Source organism: Carcharhinus amblyrhynchos, chromosome 18 (assembly GCF_965287045.1).
Source record: "Carcharhinus amblyrhynchos chromosome 18, sCarAmb.v2.hapA, whole genome shotgun sequence".
Taxonomy (NCBI): domain Eukaryota; kingdom Metazoa; phylum Chordata; class Chondrichthyes; order Carcharhiniformes; family Carcharhinidae; genus Carcharhinus; species Carcharhinus amblyrhynchos.
Genome location: NC_137341.1, coordinates 12,930,102 through 12,951,126, shown reverse-complemented (window position 1 = coordinate 12,951,126; position 21,025 = coordinate 12,930,102). Strand labels below are relative to the sequence as shown.

Sequence of the window (21,025 nt, the reverse complement as noted above, 5' to 3'; positions counted from 1 at the left end):
TTAACGTCTGTTGTAGGTAAAATGTTAGAATCCGTCATCAAGGAGGAAATAGCGAGGCATCTTGAGGGGAATTGCTTGATAGAGCAGACGCAGCATGGTTTTGTTAAAGGGAAGTCGTGTCTGACAAATTTACTGGAGTTCTATGAGGATGTGTCTAGGGCGGTGGATAGAGGAGAGCCGGTGGATGTGGTCTTTCTTGATTTTCAGAAGGCGTTTGACAAGGTACCTCACAAGAGGTTATTGCAGAAGGTCAGGGGACATGGAGTTGGGGGTAGGGTGTTAGCGTGGATAGAGGATTGGTTGTCAAATAGGAGGCAGAGAGTGGGGGTCAATGGGTGCTATTCGGATTGGCGGTCGGTGACTAGTGGAGTGTCCCAGGGGTTGGTGCTGGGGCTTCAGCTATTTACCATTTATATAGATGATCTGGAGGAGGGAACCGAGTGCAGGGTGTCGAAATTTGCTGATGACACCAAGATTGGTGGAAAGGCAAATTGCGCGGAGGGTGTGGAGAGTCTACAGAAGGATCTAGATAGGCTGGGCGAATGGGCCAGGAACTGGCAAATGGAATTTAATGTTGGCAAGTGCGAGGTGGCCCACTTTGGTAGGAATAATGGTAGGAAGGATTATTACTTACGTGGCAAAAAACTGCAGCAGGCGACGGTGCAGAGGGACCTCGGGGTCCTTGTGCATGAGTCGCAAAAACCCAGCTTGCAGGTGCAGCAGGTGGTCAGGAAGGCGAATGGGATGCTGGCCTTCATCGCGAGGGGGATTGAATATAAAAGTAGGGAGGTCTTGCTGCAGCTGTATAGGGCATTGGTGAGGCCGCAGCTGGAGTACTGTGTGCAGTTTTGGGCGCTGTACTTACGCAAGGATATTTTGGCCTTGGAGGGAGTGCAGAGGAGGTTTACTAGGCTGATGCCGGAGTTGAGGGGGTTGAGCTATGAGGAGAGGCTGAATAAACTAGGCTTGTACTCGTTAGAGTTTAGAAGAATGAGGGGAGATCTCATTGAGACGTATAAGATGATGAATGGGATGGATAGGATAGAGGTGGAGAGACTCTTCCCGCTCAGAAAGGATAGTAAGACTAGGGGGCACAGCCTCAAGATAAAAGGGGGGCGGTTTAGAATGGAGTTGAGGAGGAACTTCTTCACTCAAAGGGTGGTGAATCTCTGGAATTCTCTGCCCGTTGAAGTGGTGGAGGCTGCCTCGCTAAATATTTTTAAGACGCGGGTTGATGGGTTTTTGATAAGAGAGGGGATTAAGGGTTATGGGGAGAGGGCGGGAATGTGGAACTGAGCCACGACAGATCAGCCATGATCTTACTGAATGGCGGGGCAGGCTCGAAGGGCTAGCTGGCCTACTCCTGCTCCTATTTCTTATGTTCTTATGTTCTTATTTTAGATCAGCATTCTATCAGATAAATACCAAAAAGAGATGTCCAACTTCCTGGCCTTGGTTGGTTTGACCTGGTAATTAAAAGCGTCAGAACAATCATTTATGTGGTAATGTCCCGCACCCCTCAACCTCACCTACGCAGCTAAAAGAAAACCTCTTTGTTAAGTGTTCTTTCTCTGATTATCTGGAGCACAGATTAACTGTTACATTATCTGTGCCGGTGTTGGGTTTGCGAGAAAACATTGCTTACCGGAAATGGCTTTTCTTCCAGGAGATGGTGTGAAAGATGGTGGAAACAATAAAAAGGCCACACAGCCCGAACCCATAGATCCACGCTGAGATCATCTCCCATTGGTCGTCCGAAAGGCCCCAGAGGATGAAACTGCCGAGGATGCTGGGAATAATCCAGAACTGAAAGCAGACAGGAAGGACAGGTGAGGTCACTGATAAATTTCTCAAAGAGTGAGGTTTAAATTAAAATTTTAGTTTGTGCTCCAGTTGTTTGATACTTGTTGCCTTTTTAGTTCCTTTTAGCCAACCATCTTTCATAGAATCCCCACAAGGCAGGAGGCCATTCGGCCCACTAAGCCTGTACCAACAACAATCCTCCCAGGCTCTGTCCCTGTAACCACACATATTTACCCTGCTAATCCCCCTGACACTACATGGCCAATCCACCTAATCTGCACGTCTTTGGACTGTGGGAGGAAACCGGAACACCCGGAGGAAACCCATGCAGACAAGGGGAGAATGTGAAAACTTCCCCACAGACAGTGACCCAAGCCAGGAATCGAATCCGGATCCCTGGCACTGTGAGGCAGCAGTGCTAACCACTGTGCTGCTGTTTCCCCAAAGGGCATCTCATGGATCTCATGTGGAGTTGATCTCCAACTGGGCCCACTATTTCATTACAGTTTTGCCTGCCAGCATAGGAATCCAGTTCTTTCAACCAACTTAGCACTCAACATGTCCGATAAACCCATTGAAATGATTACATCTGTGTGAAAATGTGAATAGTTTTATATTTTATTCATACAAATAATGTATTTGTATAATTCATGAAAACCAGTCTGACAGTGATTTCAGTTCTTAAAGCTGTAAATAACTTTGAATGACTTCAACATGAGGACTGAGGAACAGACTGCTTGGTAATGACATAAATGTGAAAAACAGCAGGGTAACACAGGTAAGGGTATCATATAAGTGGCTGGTGGCACAGTGATTAGCTCTGCTGCCTCGAGCACAAGGGACCAGGTTCAATTCTGGCCTTGGGTCACTGTCTGTGTGGAATTTGCATGTTCTCCCCATGTCTGCATGGGTTTCCTCCGGGTGCTCCGGTTTCCTCCCATAGTCCAAAGATGTGCAGATTAGGTTTATTGGCTGTGGAAAATTGCACCTTAGAGTCAGGGGTTTTAGCAGGGTAAATATGTGGGGTTACGGGAATAGGGTGGGATTGTGGTTCATGCAGACTCGATGGGCCAAATGGCCTCCTTCTGCACCGTAGGGATTTTATGATATACACCCTAACATTTTGGCTGATTTGTGTTCAATGAGATTACATATAGATTAGAATGAGATAAATGTGAGAACACACGCAGGCTGGCACGTACCATGTGCAAGGTTACAAGCAGACTACAATGTACTACACATGAGATAACACACAGATTAGAATATGCTACGTGTGAGATAACATGTTGTGACATCGGATATGTGTACAGTTAGGCTACTTTTGGAGTATTGATAGAGTGTGAGGCTACAACTCGTTCAAGGGGCTTTGAATGGCTTTTCCTTCGATTCTCCCATACAATTTCTCCCTTTTTGTTGAGGAGGACCACTTCCTCCTGCCTAGGTTGATTGAGTGGAATCATAAAGTTCATATCTGTAAGGGGGAAATCTCCCCGCCAGTAATCCATATCCCAACATATCTCCCCAAGGAAAATCGACAGATTCAGAAGTGTTAGCTCACTTTACATTCAGTCTAAAGTTACCATCCAATTCGTTGCATAATTTATTGCCATTTTCTTGCCACTATTCCTGATCTCTGAGCCTGTGGTTGAAGCAACTCCTAAACTGTGACCACTTCCAGGTTGTAACCAACCGTTTAAAAAAATAATCTCGGTGTGGGGGGGTGTGGAGAATTTACAATTTGCTAGGTTTTATAAAAGTGTTTTTAAAAATTGGTGGAAAGGTCGTCACCGGACTTTTGAAACAGACCCATAACCTCTGGTAATTCAGGATGTCCCGCTTTGTTTTAATGTTTTAGCATTATGTTTCAACATTTTTGTAAGCATGTCAGAAATTCGGAGTAACTTTTAGAAGATAAATTAGCAGCTTTTTATTCTTTCTGTTTGTATTTTAAGTTTAAATGGGGCATCAGTTTTAATTGGGTTAGAGGATTACCCACAATACATCCCGTTACGCTATACCTGCCTGAAATCAGAGATGGATTCTAAGGTAGCTGTGGCACAAGAACCTAACTGCTGAGCTGCCCCCAGCACTGACTATAATCAGCTCAACTGTTACGAATACAACCAAATTATTAAGGTCAAAGTCAGCCTGGAGATAAGTTCCCTCCCCACATGGGGCAGCATGGTCATTAGCACTGCTGCTTCTCAGTGCCAGGGACCCAGGCTCTGTTCCAGCCTTGGGTAACTGTATGGGGAGTCTGCACATTCTCCCCATGACTATGTGGGTTTTCTCTCCCAAAGTTTATTTATTAGTGTCACAAATAGGCTTACATTAACACTGCAATGAAGCTACTGAAACTAGGGGATTAACCTAATCGCCACACTCGAGCGCCTGTTTGGGTACACAGAGGGAGAATTTAACACGGCCAATGCACCTAACCAGCACGTCTTTTGGACTGTGGGAGGAAACCTGAACACCTGGAGGAAACCCATTCAGACACGGGGAGAACGTGCAGACTCCGCATAGACAGTGAGTGACCCAATCCAGGAACGCGACCCAGGTCCTGGTGCTGTGAGACAGCAGAGATAACCACTGTGTCACCATGCCACCCTACAGTCCAAAGATGTGTGGGTTAGGTGGATTGGCCATACTAAATTGTCCCTTAGTTCAGGGGGATAAATCGGGTAAATAAGTGGGGTTGCAGGGATTGGGCCTGGGTGGGATTGTTACTGGTGCAGACTCGATGGGCCGAATGGCCTCCTTCTACGCTGTAGGATTTAATGATTTGGATTGTTCTCAGAAATAAATTGCTGTTTCTTTCAGCAAGAGGAAGGTTGCCATCCATTCCAACAGAATTGTCCTCTGCCATAAAGTCTTCCAGCAAGAGAAACATTCCCTTTTCCCCCACTCCCCACTGCTTTACATGGGGTTGCCAATCCTCCAGGGTTGGCCTGGAGTCTCCAGCAATTGAAGATTAATCTCTCGGACACTGCTGTGTGCGCAACCCTGGAGAAAAATCGGAGGGACAATAAAAAGATTTTTTTTCCATTCCCAATCAACACTTCTCTTTAACAGATATAAAGATATTGAAGATGGTGGAAATAAATCACTCACTTGGGTTCCAATTCACCACGAATCACAGGGTGTTGGCCAGCTAATGATTTAGACTGAGGAGGAAAGTCATGTAATGAAAAACCTCCAAGAAATGATTTGATCACAGCTCGCAATCCTAGCTTTAGATCATGTGGTCATTCAGACATTGTCTCTCTCATCCCTGACACAGCACTAAACAGAAGTAGTCCCTATCTCAAAGGACACAGTGCACAGCCCCGTTCACAACCTCAGGACATCCCAATGTGCTTTCCAACCAATGAAGTACAATTTCAAGTGCTGTAATATAGCAAAATTGGCAGCCATTTTGTATATAGCAAGTTCTCATGAACTCCAACGTGATGGTGATTGGTTTTGGTGGTGCTGGTTGAATGTTGGCCAGTATACCAGAGAGTACTCCTCAATCCTTCTCCAAGTATTGTCACGGGATCTTTTACATCTACCAAAAAACAGCACAGAGGGCCTTGGTTTCACATTTCATCTGAAATACAACACAGTGCAGCACTCCCTCAGTGCTATGCTGAGAGTATCAGCCCAGTAAAAAGTCTGACAACACCAGGTTTTAGTCTAACCGATTTATTTGATAGTAAACTCACAAGCTTTCGAGGAGTTTCCCTCTTCTTCAGGTGAATGGAGAGTTCTGGCCTCAGGCAGAGCATATAAAGCACAGACAATTTACAGATTACTGATTAGAATGCGAATCTTTACACCTAACCTGCTGTTCAAGTCCTAAAGTGGCTGACAATGTGTGTGGAAGGAGCACTGATCACAGGTTAAAGAGATGTGTATTGTCTCCAGACAGTACAGTAAGTGAGGTTTTGCAAACCCAGGCAAGTCAAGAGGGTTACAGATAGTGCGACATGAACCCAAGATCCCTGATGAGACCGTCCTCATGTGTGCGGAACTTGGCTATCAGTCTCTGCTCAGCAACTCTGCGCTGTCGTGTGTCGTGAAGGCCGCCTTGGAGAATGCTTACCCGAAGGTCAGAGGCTGAATGCCCGTGACCACTGAAGTGTTCGCCAACAGGAAGGGAACAGTCTTGCCTGGTGATTGTCGAGCGATGTTCATTCATCCGTTGTCGTAGCGTCTGCATGGTCTCCCCAATGTACCATGCTTCGGGACATCCTTTCTTACAACGTATCAGGTAGACAACGTTGGCCGAGTTGCAAGAGTATTTACCGTGTACCTGGTGGATGGTATTCTCACGTGTGATGATTGGATCCATGTTGATGATCTGGCATGTCTTGCAGAGGTTGCTGTGGCAGGGTTGTGTGGTATTGTGGTCACTGTTCTCCTGAAGGCTGGGTAGTTTGCTGCGAACAATGGTCTGTTTGAGGTTGCGTGGTTGTCTGAAGGCAAGAAGTGGGGGTGTGGGGATAGCCCTGGCGAGATGTTCATCTTCATCAATGATATGTTGAAGACTCCGGAGAAGATGTCGTAGCTTCTCCGCTCTGGGGAAGTACTGGACGACGAAGGGTACTCTGTCTACTGTGTCCCGTGTTTGTCTTCTGAGGAGATCGGTGCGGTTTTTCGCTGTGGCGCATTGGAACTGTCAATCTATGAGTCAAGCGCCATATCCTGTTCTTATGAGGGCATCTTTCAGCGTCTGGAGGTGTCTGTCATGATCCTCCTCATCTGAGCAAATCCTGTGTATACGGAGGGCTTGTCCATAGGGGATGGCTTCTTTAACATGTTTAGGGTGGAAGCTGGAGAAGTGGAGCATTGTGAGATTGTCTGTGGGCTTGTGGTAATCTGTGATCTGTAAACTGTCTGTGCTTTATATGCTCTGTCTGAGGCCAGAACTTTCCATTCACTTGAAGAAGAGGGAAACCCCTCGAAAGCTAGTGAGTTTACTATCAAATAAATCGGTTGGACTAAAACCTGGTGTTGTCAGACTTTTTACTGTGTTTACCCCAGTCCAACGCCGGCATATCCACATCATGAGTGTCAGCCCAGACCAAGCTTGCCCACCCTATTCGCTCAAGGAGGGGGTTGGGGGGTGTCGTGGGCGTCACACTTTCATACTTTTCTTACTCAAGGGACGAGTGAACAATTTTCAGAAAAGTGTGTTTCGGCACAAAAATCAACTGAATTTCAAAGGAAGTTGAGGTTTTAAGGAAATAAACAATTGCTGAGCTAAAGTGCAGCATCATCATTGTAATGAATTGTTAAGTTAAGAAAAAAGTAACAAAAAGAACCAGTGTGTGAGTGTCACTGTATGTGTGTGTGTGTGTGTGTGTGTGTGTGTGTGTGTGTGTGTGTGTGTGTGTGTGTGTGAGAGAGAGATATAAGTGGGTGCATGAGTGTGAGTGATGTTTGATTTGATTTATTATTGTCATGTATTAGTAAACAGTGAAAAGCATTGTTTCTCGCGTGCTATACAAAGCGTACCGTTCATACAGGAAGAAAGGAGAAGCTGCAGAGTGCATTGTTACATCATAGCTTGGGTGTAGAGAAAGATCAACTTAATGCAAGGTAGATCCATTCAAGTCACTTGGCAGCAGGGAAGAAGCTGTTCTTGAGTCGATTGGTACATGACCTCAGACTTTTGTATCTTTTTCTTGATTGTATGAGTGTGAGTGGATGTGTGTGTTCATGTGGGGTGGTGAGAGTGAGTGAGAAACCAGAGACTGGCCATGAGATTCACACTCACCCCCACACACTCACTCAGTCTCTCGCACTGCCCTCCACACACTCACTCAGTCTCTCGCACTGCCCTCCACACACTCACTCAGTCTCTCGCACTGCCCTCCACACACTCACTCAGTCTCTCGCACTGCCCTCCACACACTCACTCAGTCTCTCGCACTGCCCTCCACACACTCACTCAGTCTCTCGCACTGCCCTCCACACACTCACTCAGTCTCTCGCACTCCCCTCCACACACTCACTCAGTCTCTCGCACTGCCCTCCACACACTCACTCAGTCTCTCGCACTCCCCTTCATACATCTCCAGTCCCACTGAAACTTCCCCCTGACCAGGTGCCACCGCTGCCCATTCATTTATTTTGATGTTCTTTAACTGCTGAGGAACAATTTTCCACAATTGTTTCCTAAATCATACCATAGTTTTTCTTCTCCTCTGTTGTGTTCCTTACCCACGTTGCATTCTGAAACTCTGTGGCTGGGTGGTCTGTTCCTCACCTACACCAATTAATCTCCCAAACTGATCATCACCCTGAACACAATTCCAATTCATTGATCCTTTCTCTTTCACTGTCTGTCTGTGAGGAACAGGAGACAGATGGACACATATCCACAGCCTCAGTGCAAGGAGCAGCACAAAGAGTTCTATCACAGGCCTACAGAACCTCAAAAAGTTAAACTGGCATTTTCTGTCATTCTGCAAATCCCTATTTGGCACCATTTGTAGAATCCCTACAGAGCAGTCTCTGTACCGACCACAATCCCACCCAGGCCCTATCCCCATGCATTTACTCGTCTAGCCCCCTGACACTAAGGAGCAATTTATCATGGTTAATCCACCTAACCTGCATATCTTTGGAACGCAATCTTTTTCAGACTAGAGTTCTATATCACTAATCTTCATCATTTCAGCCATGCGGTAAATTAGAACCCATTAATAAACTTTCAACATCTCCCAATCTCAGTGAGTACCTCAGTCAGCAATGTACTGGGGTCAATGGTGTGCTTGCTTCTCATATGAGGGGGTGCAGGAATCTCGACAGTCTATGATGGATTTGCTTGTCAGAGATGATCGAAAAGTAGTAGAGAAATTTATCTTGCACAAGAATAGTTTACTTACAATAAATTCCATTGTTATATTAAACTCTGTAGTTACATAAAGCTGACAGTGATTAACAATACCATTTCTGTACAGAGGTCAAGTTCTGAGTCAGGCTGCACATTTTGACATTTAGGGCTTGTTTATCTGTAAATAACCACAATTTTACACTTTGTGCCTTGTTATGCCTTGACACCAGTCTGGGATGTCTAAATGTTCATCAGGTTCACATGAAATAATGCAGTTAGAAAGACAGAACTTTGTCAAGATTGCAATGTCAGGTTACAGGAAGGCAGATAACTGGAGGGTTAAATCTGTGGATTGCAATGTGTCTATCTTATATGGCAAAACTTCACCTGTAATCTTGAGGTTGGCCACATGTAACATTTAACCTTTATTAATCTGAGCTCACTCTTGGTGCTCAGGGAATATATGAATATATTTCTAACACATTCAGTGTGACAGTCATGTAGAGTGCAAGGTTTCTGTGCATGCATGTACCAACCTCACTCATACCATGAGACCTTTTACAAGTGAGAGGCAACCCATTATGCAACTGAAGTATTTCAGCAGAGTTGCACAGAAAACAAGCCATTCCATCTACCTCAGCCTTTCAGATGTCTTTCTATATCCTTTTTTCCTCATGGACTGAAGGTCTTTTGAAAACCCAAGTGGCGCATTACTCTTTTAGTTAAGCATCAGAGAATTCTATCCGGTTGGTTCAGCATGACTCAGCCTTTGAGTCCATGTTGACTATTTAGTGTTACAGTTTCTGTCTCTCAAGGCTTGTCGATCCCTTTGTTTAGTGTATATTGTAACCTTTTCCACTGCCAACATTAAGTTGACTGGTCCCAGATTTTGTTCTATCTCCTTCTTTGTGCATAGCTGCGCACCAGTCTTCTGACACTGTGCCTTCTTCTGTGGAACTTCTATGTGATATATAAATTAATTCCTCAGCTATCTTCTCGCCCATTTTCCTTGTGTATACATCCCTCTGGACCTGAGGTTTTATCCTTTTTTAATTTTGATAATTTGTCACTGATTTTCTCCCTTCCTAACCTGACTGTATTAATATTCTTTTTAAACTCACCTTCGAGTGAAATGCCTGTGTTGTTATCTTCTTTAGTACCATCTTAAGGCAAAGGAATTATTCAATAATTATGCCATTCCTTTTTCATTATGGACATCATAAGGACAATTACAGAAAGACAAAGACCCTATGGTCCACCCAGCCTGTCCCATGCAATTGTGATGTGTATCATAGTATAGACACTCATGACTTCGCGATCTCTTAGGGTGGATACAATCCAAGGTTAACTTGGGGAAGAACAAATAGGGAACACCTCTCCAGTCCATCTGTAAGCAATTAAAACAAGTTTGTGGTTACCTTGTTCACCCATTAGTGGTTCCATCCCCATTTTAATTTTCCTTTTGCTGGGTGCGAGTCTCTCTCTCTCTACCCCCCACACCCCACCCCATTTTTGGCACTACTTTTTTCCCAATGCTGAAACTCCATGGGTGATTATTTCCCCACCCCAACACTGCCAGGATTGTCTGGTCCTGCCGTCAAAAGTTAATTGACCTTTCATAGCCCAAAGATGTGTAGATTAGGTGGTTTGGCCATGCTAACTTGCCCCTTAGTGTCCCAAGTTATGCAAATTAGGGGGATTACCAGGGTAAATACATAGGGCCTGGGTGCGATGCTCTGTTGGAGAGTGGGTGCAGACTCGATGGAACAAATGGCCTCTTCCTACACTGTAAGAATTCAATGATTTGGCTGGTCTGTTACATTCCCCAGAACAGGTCCCGCAGCAGCAGGACGAGGAAAATCCAGGCAAGTTAGCGGTGTTCCAAAGGACATCGCGTCCAACACTGTGACCCCACGTTGGTCTGTCAACACGTTCATGGCATTATGAGGGGCATGATGTGGAGATGCCGGCATTGGACTGGGGTAAACACAGTAAGAAGTCTCACAACACCAAGTTAAAGTCCAACAGGTTTATTTGGTAGCAAACACCACTAGCTTTCGGAGCAGGGGCACCAGATGTCCATCAAAATGAGCTGTCCTATCATGAATGGACAAGGTCAGCTGACAGCTGTGTGCAGGTGGACACTGACCTCTGGGAAACAGTCATCAAACCCGACCACAGAAACGGTACAGCACAGAAGTATTAATGATGTGAATCACAAATGAAATGCTCATTTCTTATCCATTCTCCTTAGTGGAATGAATGTTGTTCATAAACTTCCGGGAACATAAAGTTTCACAGTGATGTTAAAGATTACATTATCAGCAGAACCTAAAGTGACAGAGTTGAGATTTCTACCATAGGAATATCTTGTCTGTTCAAAATTAATGGAAAAGATAGCCGTGTGCTTTCCACAACTTCAGGAGCACCCAAAGTCCTAAACAGTCAATGACTACATGCGGGCATGAGTGTAAGATGCTGAGTTAAAATGGCAAGCCACAGGAAGATGGGGAGTTTGCATGTGGGCTGAGTGAAGGTGTTCCGCAAAGCCGTCACCCAGTCTATGTTCAGTCTCTCCAGCATAGAGAAAACTGCGTTGGTAGCAGTAAATACAGCAGACCAAACTGAAGGAGGTGCCAGTGAAACACTGCCATTTGATGACATTGTCGACATTAAAACAGTGACTACAACTCTAAAGTACAGAATTGGCTGTAAAGAGACTTGAGGCATTGTGAAAGGTGCTATATAATTGCAGGTTTTGTCTTTCTTGCTTTACACTTGCATACATTCAGCAGTGACTGTAGCAATGGTGACACCGGAGGCCCATTGCGAGGGACAGAGTGAACATTTGTCTCAGTTTTGGGAGATTTGCTCTTGAATTGAGACACTTAGTTGAAAGGCCGATAGCACTGGTGACAGACTTTGTTTAGGTTTATTTATTAGTGTCACAAATAGGTTTACATTAATGCCACAATGAAATTACTGTGAAAATCCCCTAGTGGCTGAAACACCTGTAGGGGTACACTGAGGGAGAATTTAGCATGGCCAATTCACCTAACCTGCACGACTTTCAGACTTTGGGAGGAAACTGGAGAACTCTGTGGAAACTCACGCAGAAATGGGGAGAATGTTTGTGTGGAGTCTGCACATTGATCCAAGCTGGGAATTGAACTTGAGGCCTTGGCACTCTGAGGTAGCAGTGCTAACCACTGTTGGGCCTAGATTGAAAAAGGCAGCGCAAAGGGTGAGGAAAACTGGATAGAACTTTGATGATTACAAGCTTGGGTGATAAACAGCCTGTCGACTTTAGAACAAAAGCAAGTCTAAGGTTTTATAGTCCAGGAAATGGATGAATTAGTGCAGGAAATTAAGCAAAGGATGCAGGATAATATACTATTCCATTGATCAGCTAGTTAAAAATAAAAATGCATTCATTACACATAATAAGAAGGCTCACAACATCAGGTTAAAGAACCACAGGTTTATTTCGTATCAAAAGCCAGGGTGCTGCTTCTTTGTCAGGTAAGTGGGAGTTCTGTTCACAAACAGGGCATATAAAGACACAAATTCAATTTACAAAATAATGGTTGGAATATGAGTCTTTACAGGTAATCAAGTCTTAAACAATGTGAGTGGAAAGAGCATTAAGCACAGATTAAAGGGATGTGTATTGTCACCAGACAGGTCAGTTAGTGAGATTTTGAAAGCCCAGGCAAGTCGTAGGGGTTACAGATAGTATGACATGAACTCAAGTTCTGCCTCAACTGGGACCTTGGGTCGATGTCACATTATCTGTAACCCCAACGACTTGCCTGCGCTTGCAAAATCTCATTAACTGGCCTGTCTGGTGACAATATACATCTCTTTTATTTGTGCTTAACCCTTTCTCCACTCACATTGTCTGTACCTTTAAGACTTGATTACCTGTAAAGAGTCACATTCCAACCATTATTTTGTAAATTGAGTTTGTGTCTTTATATGCCCTGTTTGCGAACAGAACTCCCACTTGCCTGAAGAAGGAGCAGCACTCCAAAAGCTAATGGCTTATGGTACCAAATAAACCTGTTGGACTTTAACCTGGTGTTGTGAGACATCTTACTGTGTTTACCCCAGTCCAACGCCGGCATCTCCACATCTTCATTACACATGACAGAGAAGGGGGAGGACTTGTGGTTTCACATCCAATTTTTGAAAAGAAGCGACAAGCGCAGAACAGGCATCATTTCCCAGGCCAACTTTGTGACATAATTCAAATGACGATTTCTGGAGCAGGCAAGGGATTGACATCACTACATTGTCAATATTGCTAATGGTCCTCCTGCTTGTCCCCTTCAGCTCTCTCTCTTGTTCCAACTCAACAAATATAATCCACTTGATTAATATTAAATCAGTTGATTTACTTTAGATTTTAAACAGAGCCGTTCTCTTGCTTTCAAAGATTAATAAATTATTCAGTGATAATTTTGTTCTGAATTCTAAAGTATAAGCAGCTGCCAGATGGGAAGCGGTGTGTTTCTAATGTTAAATGTCTCCAATGTCTTTTCAGTCTCATACAAATTGATCTGGGTCTTGTCTGACCATGCATCATTGAATGGTGCATGTGTGTCTGTGCCAGGGAACCTGTTAGCCTCACTCACCTCTCCTCATTATCACTGGACATATTTTCCCTTGAAAATTATAAACTCTTTTCTCTGTGTCTCACAGTGAATGAATATATATGCCTGTGTTTCATTTCATTCCTATTAGGTTGTTAACCACCTCCTTTTCTTTTCCCTCCAATTATTCTTTGCTGCTTCCAGTTTTCACATCAGCGCAGCCACAATCGAGTGTCCAATCTTACTGCTTCTTGTTATATGTCTTGGCCCTAAGGGACTCGTGGGATATGGGAATCAGGTGGGAGAGTGGAGGTGAGGTCAAAGATCATCCAAAATGGTGGAGTGAGCTTAAGGAGGCATATTGCTTACTCCAGCCCCTTATGCTTGTCTTATCTTAACTAGCACTTACTGCACTTCATCGTGTGAGGAGGATTGAGACATATTGGTTTAAGACACAATATTAACACAACAACAACTGCAACTTGCACTTATGTAGATCTTTTAACACATTAAAACATTGGGCCAGAATTTTTTTTTATTAATTTGTGGGATATTGGCATCGCTGGTTGGCCAGCATTTATTGCCCATCGCTAGTTTCCTGAGGACAGTTGAGAGTCAACCACATTGCTGTGGGCTCAGGAGTCACATGTAGCCCAGACCAGGTAAGGATGGCAAATTTCCTTCCTAAGGGACACTAGTGAACCAGATGGGCGTTTCTGACATTCGTAAATGGTTTCCATTTTAGAAGGCTAGGGTTTAGAAGGCTGAGGGGGGATCTTATAGAGACGTATAAGATAATGAAGGGGATGGATAGGGTGGAGGTAGGGAGATTCTTCCCACTTAGAAAGGATAGCAGGACTATAGGACACAGCCTCAAGATAAGGAGGGGGGGGCAGTTTAGATCAGAGTTGAGGAGGAACTTCTTCACTCAAAGGGTGGTGAATCTCTGGAATTCTCTGCCCATTGAAGTGGTGGAGGCTACCTCGCTAAATATATTTAAGTCACAGGTAGATAGGTTTTTGATAGACAGGGGAATTAAGGGTTATGGGGAGAGAGCGGAAAAGTGGAACTGATTCACTTCAGATCGGCCATGATCTTATTGAATGGCGGGGCAGGCTCGAAGGGCCAGATGGCCTACTCCTGCTCCTATTTCTTATGTTCTTACGTTTCACAGTCATCAGTAGATTCTTAATTCCAGATTTTTTTTAACTGAATTCAAATTCTACCTTCTGCCATGCTGCGATTTGAACTTGGGTCCCCAGAACATGAGCTAAGTTTCTGGATTAATAGTCTAGCGATAATACCACTGGGCCATTGTCTGCATTTGGGATGTTCTGGTCCCACTGCAGTGAATGAATGGAGATTTGGCTGAGCACCAAATTCTCTGTTCTCATTGGCAGTGACGGTGGGGTGTACAAGACGGCAAAATTCCAGCCCCCACTACAAGTACTTTCAGGGAGCATTATCAGACAATATTAGATACTGAGCTATATTAAGAGATATTAGGGAAGGTGGTCTAAAGCTTGGCCAAAAAGGTGAAATTAAAAGGAATGACTTTAAGGAGGAGAACATAGCAGAGTTTATAAAGGAAATGATAGAGCAAAGGGAACTGCCAAGACCAGAACGAAAATCAGCAGAGGTTTTGAAGAGCTGTATTGGGATAATTCACATTTTACATTCACGGATTAATGTTCTTCATGAACTTGCAGTGACTGCCAGGAGAAAGGGAGTTTATTTGCGTCATCTACTCTCCTTCCCATCTGCAGGAACTAACAAAAGCTCTTTGCACATTAAGTGCCCAGCACGCCACTTTCCAAAAGACTATTTCTCCCTCTGTGTGACCTTGGCAATATGGCAGCTAATTCAACAAAAATAATGGATGGATAAATTCAACTTGGGGGCGGCACGGTGGCACAATGGTTAGCACTGCTGCCTCACAGCGCCAGGGACCCAGGTTCGATTCCATCCGCGGGTCACTATCTATGTGGAGTTTGTGCATTCTCCTTGTGCCTGCATGGGTTTCCTCCGGGTGCTCTGGTTTCCTCCTTCAGTCCAAAAATGTGCAGGTTAGGTGGATTTGCTATGCTAAATTCACCCTAGTGTCAGAGGGATGAGCAGGGTAAATATGAGGGGTTAAGGGAATAAGGCCTGGGTGTGTTTGTGATTGGTGTAGACCCAATGGGCTGAATGGCCTCCTTCTGCACTGTAGGGATTCTATGATTCTAACTCCCCGATCAGGCATTTCATTCTTAATGATTTTACTTCATGTGACACCTATTTGTTTTATTTTTCTTCATGTTTCCCTGAGCTTTCAGAGATTGTATGTAATTAGAGAGGGTGCGGAGGAGATGTACGAATGAGTGGCTATGTTGAGAGACTCGAGAAACTGGAAGTAATCTCCTTAGAGCGGATATGACTAAGGAGATCTTTGAAGAGGAGTTCAAAATCAGGAAGTGTATTGGTGTAAATAAGTCAAAATTGCTGGAAACAGCAGAGAAGATTTCTCCAAGGTAATTGACAAAATAACTCGAGAGGGTGAGATTTTTGCTTGTTACATGGCAAGTTGTTACAACCTGGAATACAACACAACCTGAAGAAGAGTTGGAAACAGTTCAGAACAGATTCACTCCACTGATTCCTGGGATGGGAAGAGTTATTTTATGAGAAAAGGTTGGACCAGTTAGACCCGTATCTATTAGAGTTTAGAAGAATGAGAGGTGATCTTATTGAAATGTGTAAGATAGTGAAGGGGCTTGTCAGGGTGGTTGATGAATGGATATTTCCCCTTGTAATGGAGACTAGAGCTAGGGGGCACGGTTTAAAAATAAGTGGTCTCCCACTCAAGACAGAGGTTAGGAGAATTATTTTCGGTCAGAGGGTTGAGAGTCTCTGGAATTCTCTTCCCCAGAAATCAGTGGAGGCTGGGTCACTGAATATTTTTAAGGCTTCTTGATTAACGAGGGATTCAAAGGGTATGTAGGAAAGAAGAGAAGAGGCCACAGTGAGATGAGCCATGATCTTATCAAATGGCAAAGCAGGCTGAAGGGGCTGAATGGCCTACTCCTGCTCTTAATTCAAAGATTTGTTTATAATACTAATATTCAAAAGGAAAATAGATAACTATTTGAAAGGTTCAGAGATTACAAGGCTATGGGGAAAATGCCGGTGAGTGAGACTAATTGAGTAGTTCTTTCAGTAAGTCTGTACAGGCACAATGGGCTGAGTGGCATCCTTCTATGCTGTTTGATTCCATTCAATGACACGTGTTTGCTTTCTCTAAGCAAGAAATTGATAATTTTTTTTCCACTCTGATCAGGGTGAAAAGTTTTTCATTTCAGTCAATAGGTAGCAACAGGGCCTGCCACAGTGTGGAAAGGGCTAGGTTTAATCTTACAGGATTGGGTGGCACACTGGCTTTACACTATGCCAGATCCTCATCTGCATAAGAATCAAAGGACAATAATATTCCCTACCCACAAATGTTAATATCATTTGCATTGAAAGCATTCATTTTGCACTCATTTGAATTATACTCAAAAGCAATCACTTCCCTTTAATTTAACATTGCAAGTAACTCAACTGAAATCAATGTCATCAACTGCTCCAAACCACAGAACTTAAATACTGGCAATTAGCAACACCACTTAAGGATATGGATACCAAAAATATTTACTACTTCTTTTCCATATTCCTGAATTTCCATAGCTTCAAACATCCTAAAATATCCTCCATCTCTCTCTCCACCTCCCCATCTTCCCTTTCCTCTTGCATCTCTCCCACTCTACCTGTCTCTCCTCCAACCCCCTACTCTCCACTCTCTCCTTCCCACCATCTTCCCCTCTCCCAGTCCCCTCTCTTCCCATCTTTCCTCCTCCCCACTCACCCTCTTTCACCCATGCTCCCTTTTTTCTCTTTCCTGTTCTTTCTCTCCCTCCTTCCACCTCTCACTTCTTCCCTCCACACCTTTCCCTTTAAGCCCATCTCTCTTCCCCCAACCAGAGCTCAGTTTATAGGACAGGCCAGAACCAGAAGTAATGCTGAGGTTGGGCCTGATGCAGCTTTGTGCTCATGTGGGAACGGTAACGAGGTAAATAGGAGGACTGGATGGAGGAGGGGTGGAGATAGTTGGGGTGGACTGGATTTCTGAGGGAGCGGCCTGAATGTTTGAGTTGGGCAGATGGATTTCCGAGTTTCAGTGAGGCCCTCTGGCCTCGATATCAGTGAAGAGAGCAGGGCCAAAATAACTTTGTCTTATTCACCTTTGACGTTTTTTAAGTTTCTTATCCCTCTTTGAAACAGCTAAAAATCCAGATCCTCACTTATTTCCTAATGCCAATTTCTATTCATGTTGTGTTTACTTGTAGAACATCTAATTTGATCCTATTCATTTCAAATGCCTGCTTTTGATCCCTTGTCTCTTAGTGATTCTGACAGACACACAGACACAGACACACAGAGACACAGTATAATAATTTTTCATCACAATGTAACTCACTGCATGTGTGGCACAGTTGGCAGCGTGCTCATACTCTGTGGGTTCATATCTTCGATTAGCTGGCACTCTGTTATTCATAAACCTAGGGGAAAAAAGAAATGATGATCTGTGACCGGCCATCTCAGTAGAAAGCGACTTTTTCTTGTTTTTTTTGTTTTGCATTGATGCCATTTCCTAAAGGCTCTCATTTCCTTCCTCCTTTTCACCACCGTTCAGGCTGATGCAGCTGGACGTACTGGTTAAACAAGCAGCAAGTGGCCTGTACTCCTGCTTAGTCTGAGATGCAGAGTATGTAATGCTAGGAGCAGAGGCCATTCAGATTGCCAAGCCTGCTGCACATTCAATGTGATCATGGCTGATCTCCCACCTCACCTCCCACACCCTCCCCATGACCTTTAACTCCTTGAGTAACCAACAATCTATCAATGTCTGTCTTGACCACACTCAATGACTCTATATTTACATGTGAGGGCGAACAGCCCAACTGAAAGATGGGAGGTGAGGCAGCACGTGATTGTAACACAGCAATCTACAATGGGGCAGAATTGCCTCAGAATTATGCTTGCCTCTCCTGCACTATTGGGGTTTCTGCCGTGTTTCTGCTAAAACCTCTTGTCGCTGTCTTTTTTCTCTCTGCGAAAAGTCATTGACTGGGGCAAGTGCAGGCGAAGCAGCTTCCCATCAGTCCCAAAATGGACAGACCAGGGCCCTAACTCAATCTCACCTTGGTATTCCAGTTCAGTCTTTTGACCATGTTAGTCAAAGCAAACAAACTGAGAGCTTTCCTGGAGCGGGACCAAATGAAACAGAACACTCCAGATGGTAAATCCATTGAGGCTTATTCAATGTTTCCTGTGGGAAAGCAATCCTTTTCACTCAATTACCATGAGTGATCATTTACTTGGACCAGAGGTACTGAGACTGGAATGACTGCACATATCAAATCACCTCACTGCTGGGTTAATCAAAACTGTCAGGCTGTCCAATGGCAATAGTTGATTCCAAAGCGAGGCTGATCTTTTGCAAAGTTTACAAAGTTGAGAGAGTGAAAACTTCTGGGCTTTCCATTCTTCAGGTCTTGTCTTTGTATCTGGCTGCTGGAATCCTGGTTGAAATGCTCTCTGCAAATGGCTTTTCCTCATACATAATTGCCTCAGTAATCCTCAGAGCAGTTGACCATTGCGTCACTCTGTGAGACATCACTTGCTTGGGGGTAGGGTGGGCAGGGATTCAAGGGAAACTTTCCATCTCAATCCCTCCTGTCCAGGGTTGCCAACCCTCCAGGATTGTCCTGGAGTTTCCAGGAATTTAAGGTTAAACTCTACAACAGTAACCCAGAAACTGCAGCGTGAGGAAGCTTTAAATCATAACGGCGGACTCTTGAGGAAGAGAGAGCGAGGGAGCCATAAAACAGAATGAGCATGATTCCCTCCGGGATCCCACCCACCTCCACTCGGATGGGATTTCATAGTGGGGTGGACAGGGTCTCAGACAGGAAGCTCACCCATGCTCCATTCCAGCCTTTAAGTGGCTGCTCAATGGCCTTTTCCACTCAGCCTCAATCTGATTGGCTGATAGCTCTACAAGGTGGGACTTCCTCTAATCGAGAACGGAAGTGCTGACTGCTGCCAATCAGAGCTCACTTGAGTGGGAACTGGCAGTGTTCCTGTCCGAGGACGATCGGTGTTGAGTACTCACCATCCTGAAAATTTAATGTCAGGATGTCTCAAATCCTTTTACAGTCATTGAGGTACTTTTGAAGTGTAATATTGGAAACAAAGCAGCTGATCTGTACACAGCAAGCTCCCATAATAAACAAAGAACAGTACAGCATAGGAACAGGCCCTTCAGCCCTCTAAGCTTGGGCCAATCACATTGACTTATCTAGGTCAACCACCTGTATCCCTCTATTGCCTGTCTGTTCATATTCGTATGTCTATCAGGCAAGTCTTAAATATCGCTAACGTATTTGCCTCAGCCATTTCACTTGGCGTTGCATTCCACCACATCATCATAATGATACAAGTGACCACATAAGCAGTTTTAGATGGTGTTGTTTGATGAATAAATAATGGTCAGCGTCCCATAGACAACTCCCTTGCTGGTCCTTGAATGAGATCTTAATGGGTAGGTGTGATTTAACATCTCACATGATGAGTTGCCGCCCACATGGTTCAAACCAAGCTAGGTCTTCCCACATGGCCAATGTCATTTTAGCATACACCAATAAATTGCAGGTGTTCCCCAGTATATTTAGAGAATATTGAGAGGATGTAAAACTCTACAGCTGGCCACAATGAACCACAAAAAGTAATACCAGCTTTGGATCGAGAATTTTTTGCTCATTTCTTGTGAATCCACTTACGCTGACATTGGGACAGGACTTGGTCATGCTGCCTCTTGAGCCAGTTCCGTCATTCTATGACATCTCGGCCAATCTGTATCCGAACTCCATTCACTCACATTGGTTCTAACACCTTAATAACTTCATTTTTAGCAAACATCTATCGATCTCAGATTTAAAATGACTAATTAAGCTAGTATATTTTGTGAAGCTCTTGTGTGGAGAGGTTTTTCCCGAACCTTTCCTAAATTGTCTGGTTCTGATTTTAAGGTTGTGTCATCTTGTCCATGTTTCTTCGCCAACATGGCTGCTTGGCATGATGTTGCTGCTCACTGGCACAGTGATTAGAACTGCTGCCTCACAGCTCCCGGGACCCAGGTTCAAATCCAGCCTCGGACGACTGTGTGGAATTTGCATGTTCTCCCCGTGGGTTTCCTCCGGGTGCTCCAGTTTCCTCCCACAGTCCAAAGATGTACAGGTTAGGTTGATTGGCCATGCTAAATTGCCCGATGTGTAGGTTAGATTGATAAGCCACAGTAAATGTGTGGGGTTACGGGGATGGAGTGGGGGAGAGAGCCTGGGTAAAATACTCTGCCAGAGAGTCAGTGCAGACTTGATGGGCTGAATGGCCTCCTTCTGCACAACAGAGATTCTTTAATTCTGCTGGTTGAAGCCCATAATGTCTTTTCTCTCACTATTGATTATTAGCTCAAATGACTGCCTGTTGAAGATGTAAAGCTACAGCTTTGAGTGCCACAGAGATCAGTACAAGTACATTATGTGGCTTAATTTCCTAACTGAAGAGGAGTTTGGATTTCAAGAGCTGAGGTTTCTGACCTAACGCTAATTCAACAATCCTCTATTTGGATCTCACATTAAGTCAACATTTCAGCTGACGTCAACATGGGTCCAGGCATCAGGTCACCCTACTCACATGGGGAATAGCATGCTCAGTCTGTAAG

At 44.3% G+C, this 21,025-nt stretch overlaps 1 protein-coding gene across 2 annotated transcripts in view; it reads right to left on the bottom strand.

Annotated features, from left to right (window-relative positions):
* The window catches only part of mmd2a (monocyte to macrophage differentiation-associated 2a), a 92,145-nt gene that overhangs the window by 24,221 nt on the left and 46,899 nt on the right, over positions 1-21,025 (bottom strand). Inside the window, exons 1-3 of one of the 2 annotated variants that reach the window (XM_080206086.1) lie at positions 20,197-20,210; positions 17,720-17,801; positions 1,646-1,806 (exon numbers count right to left, since the gene is read on the bottom strand). In XM_080206086.1, coding sequence (XP_080062212.1) covers positions 1,646-1,806; positions 17,720-17,801; positions 20,197-20,210 — 257 coding nt within the window. Of the gene's footprint in view, positions 1-1,645; positions 1,807-17,719; positions 17,802-20,196; positions 20,211-21,025 lie in introns of those variants that run through there. The other variant, XM_080206085.1, reaches the window with a different exon arrangement.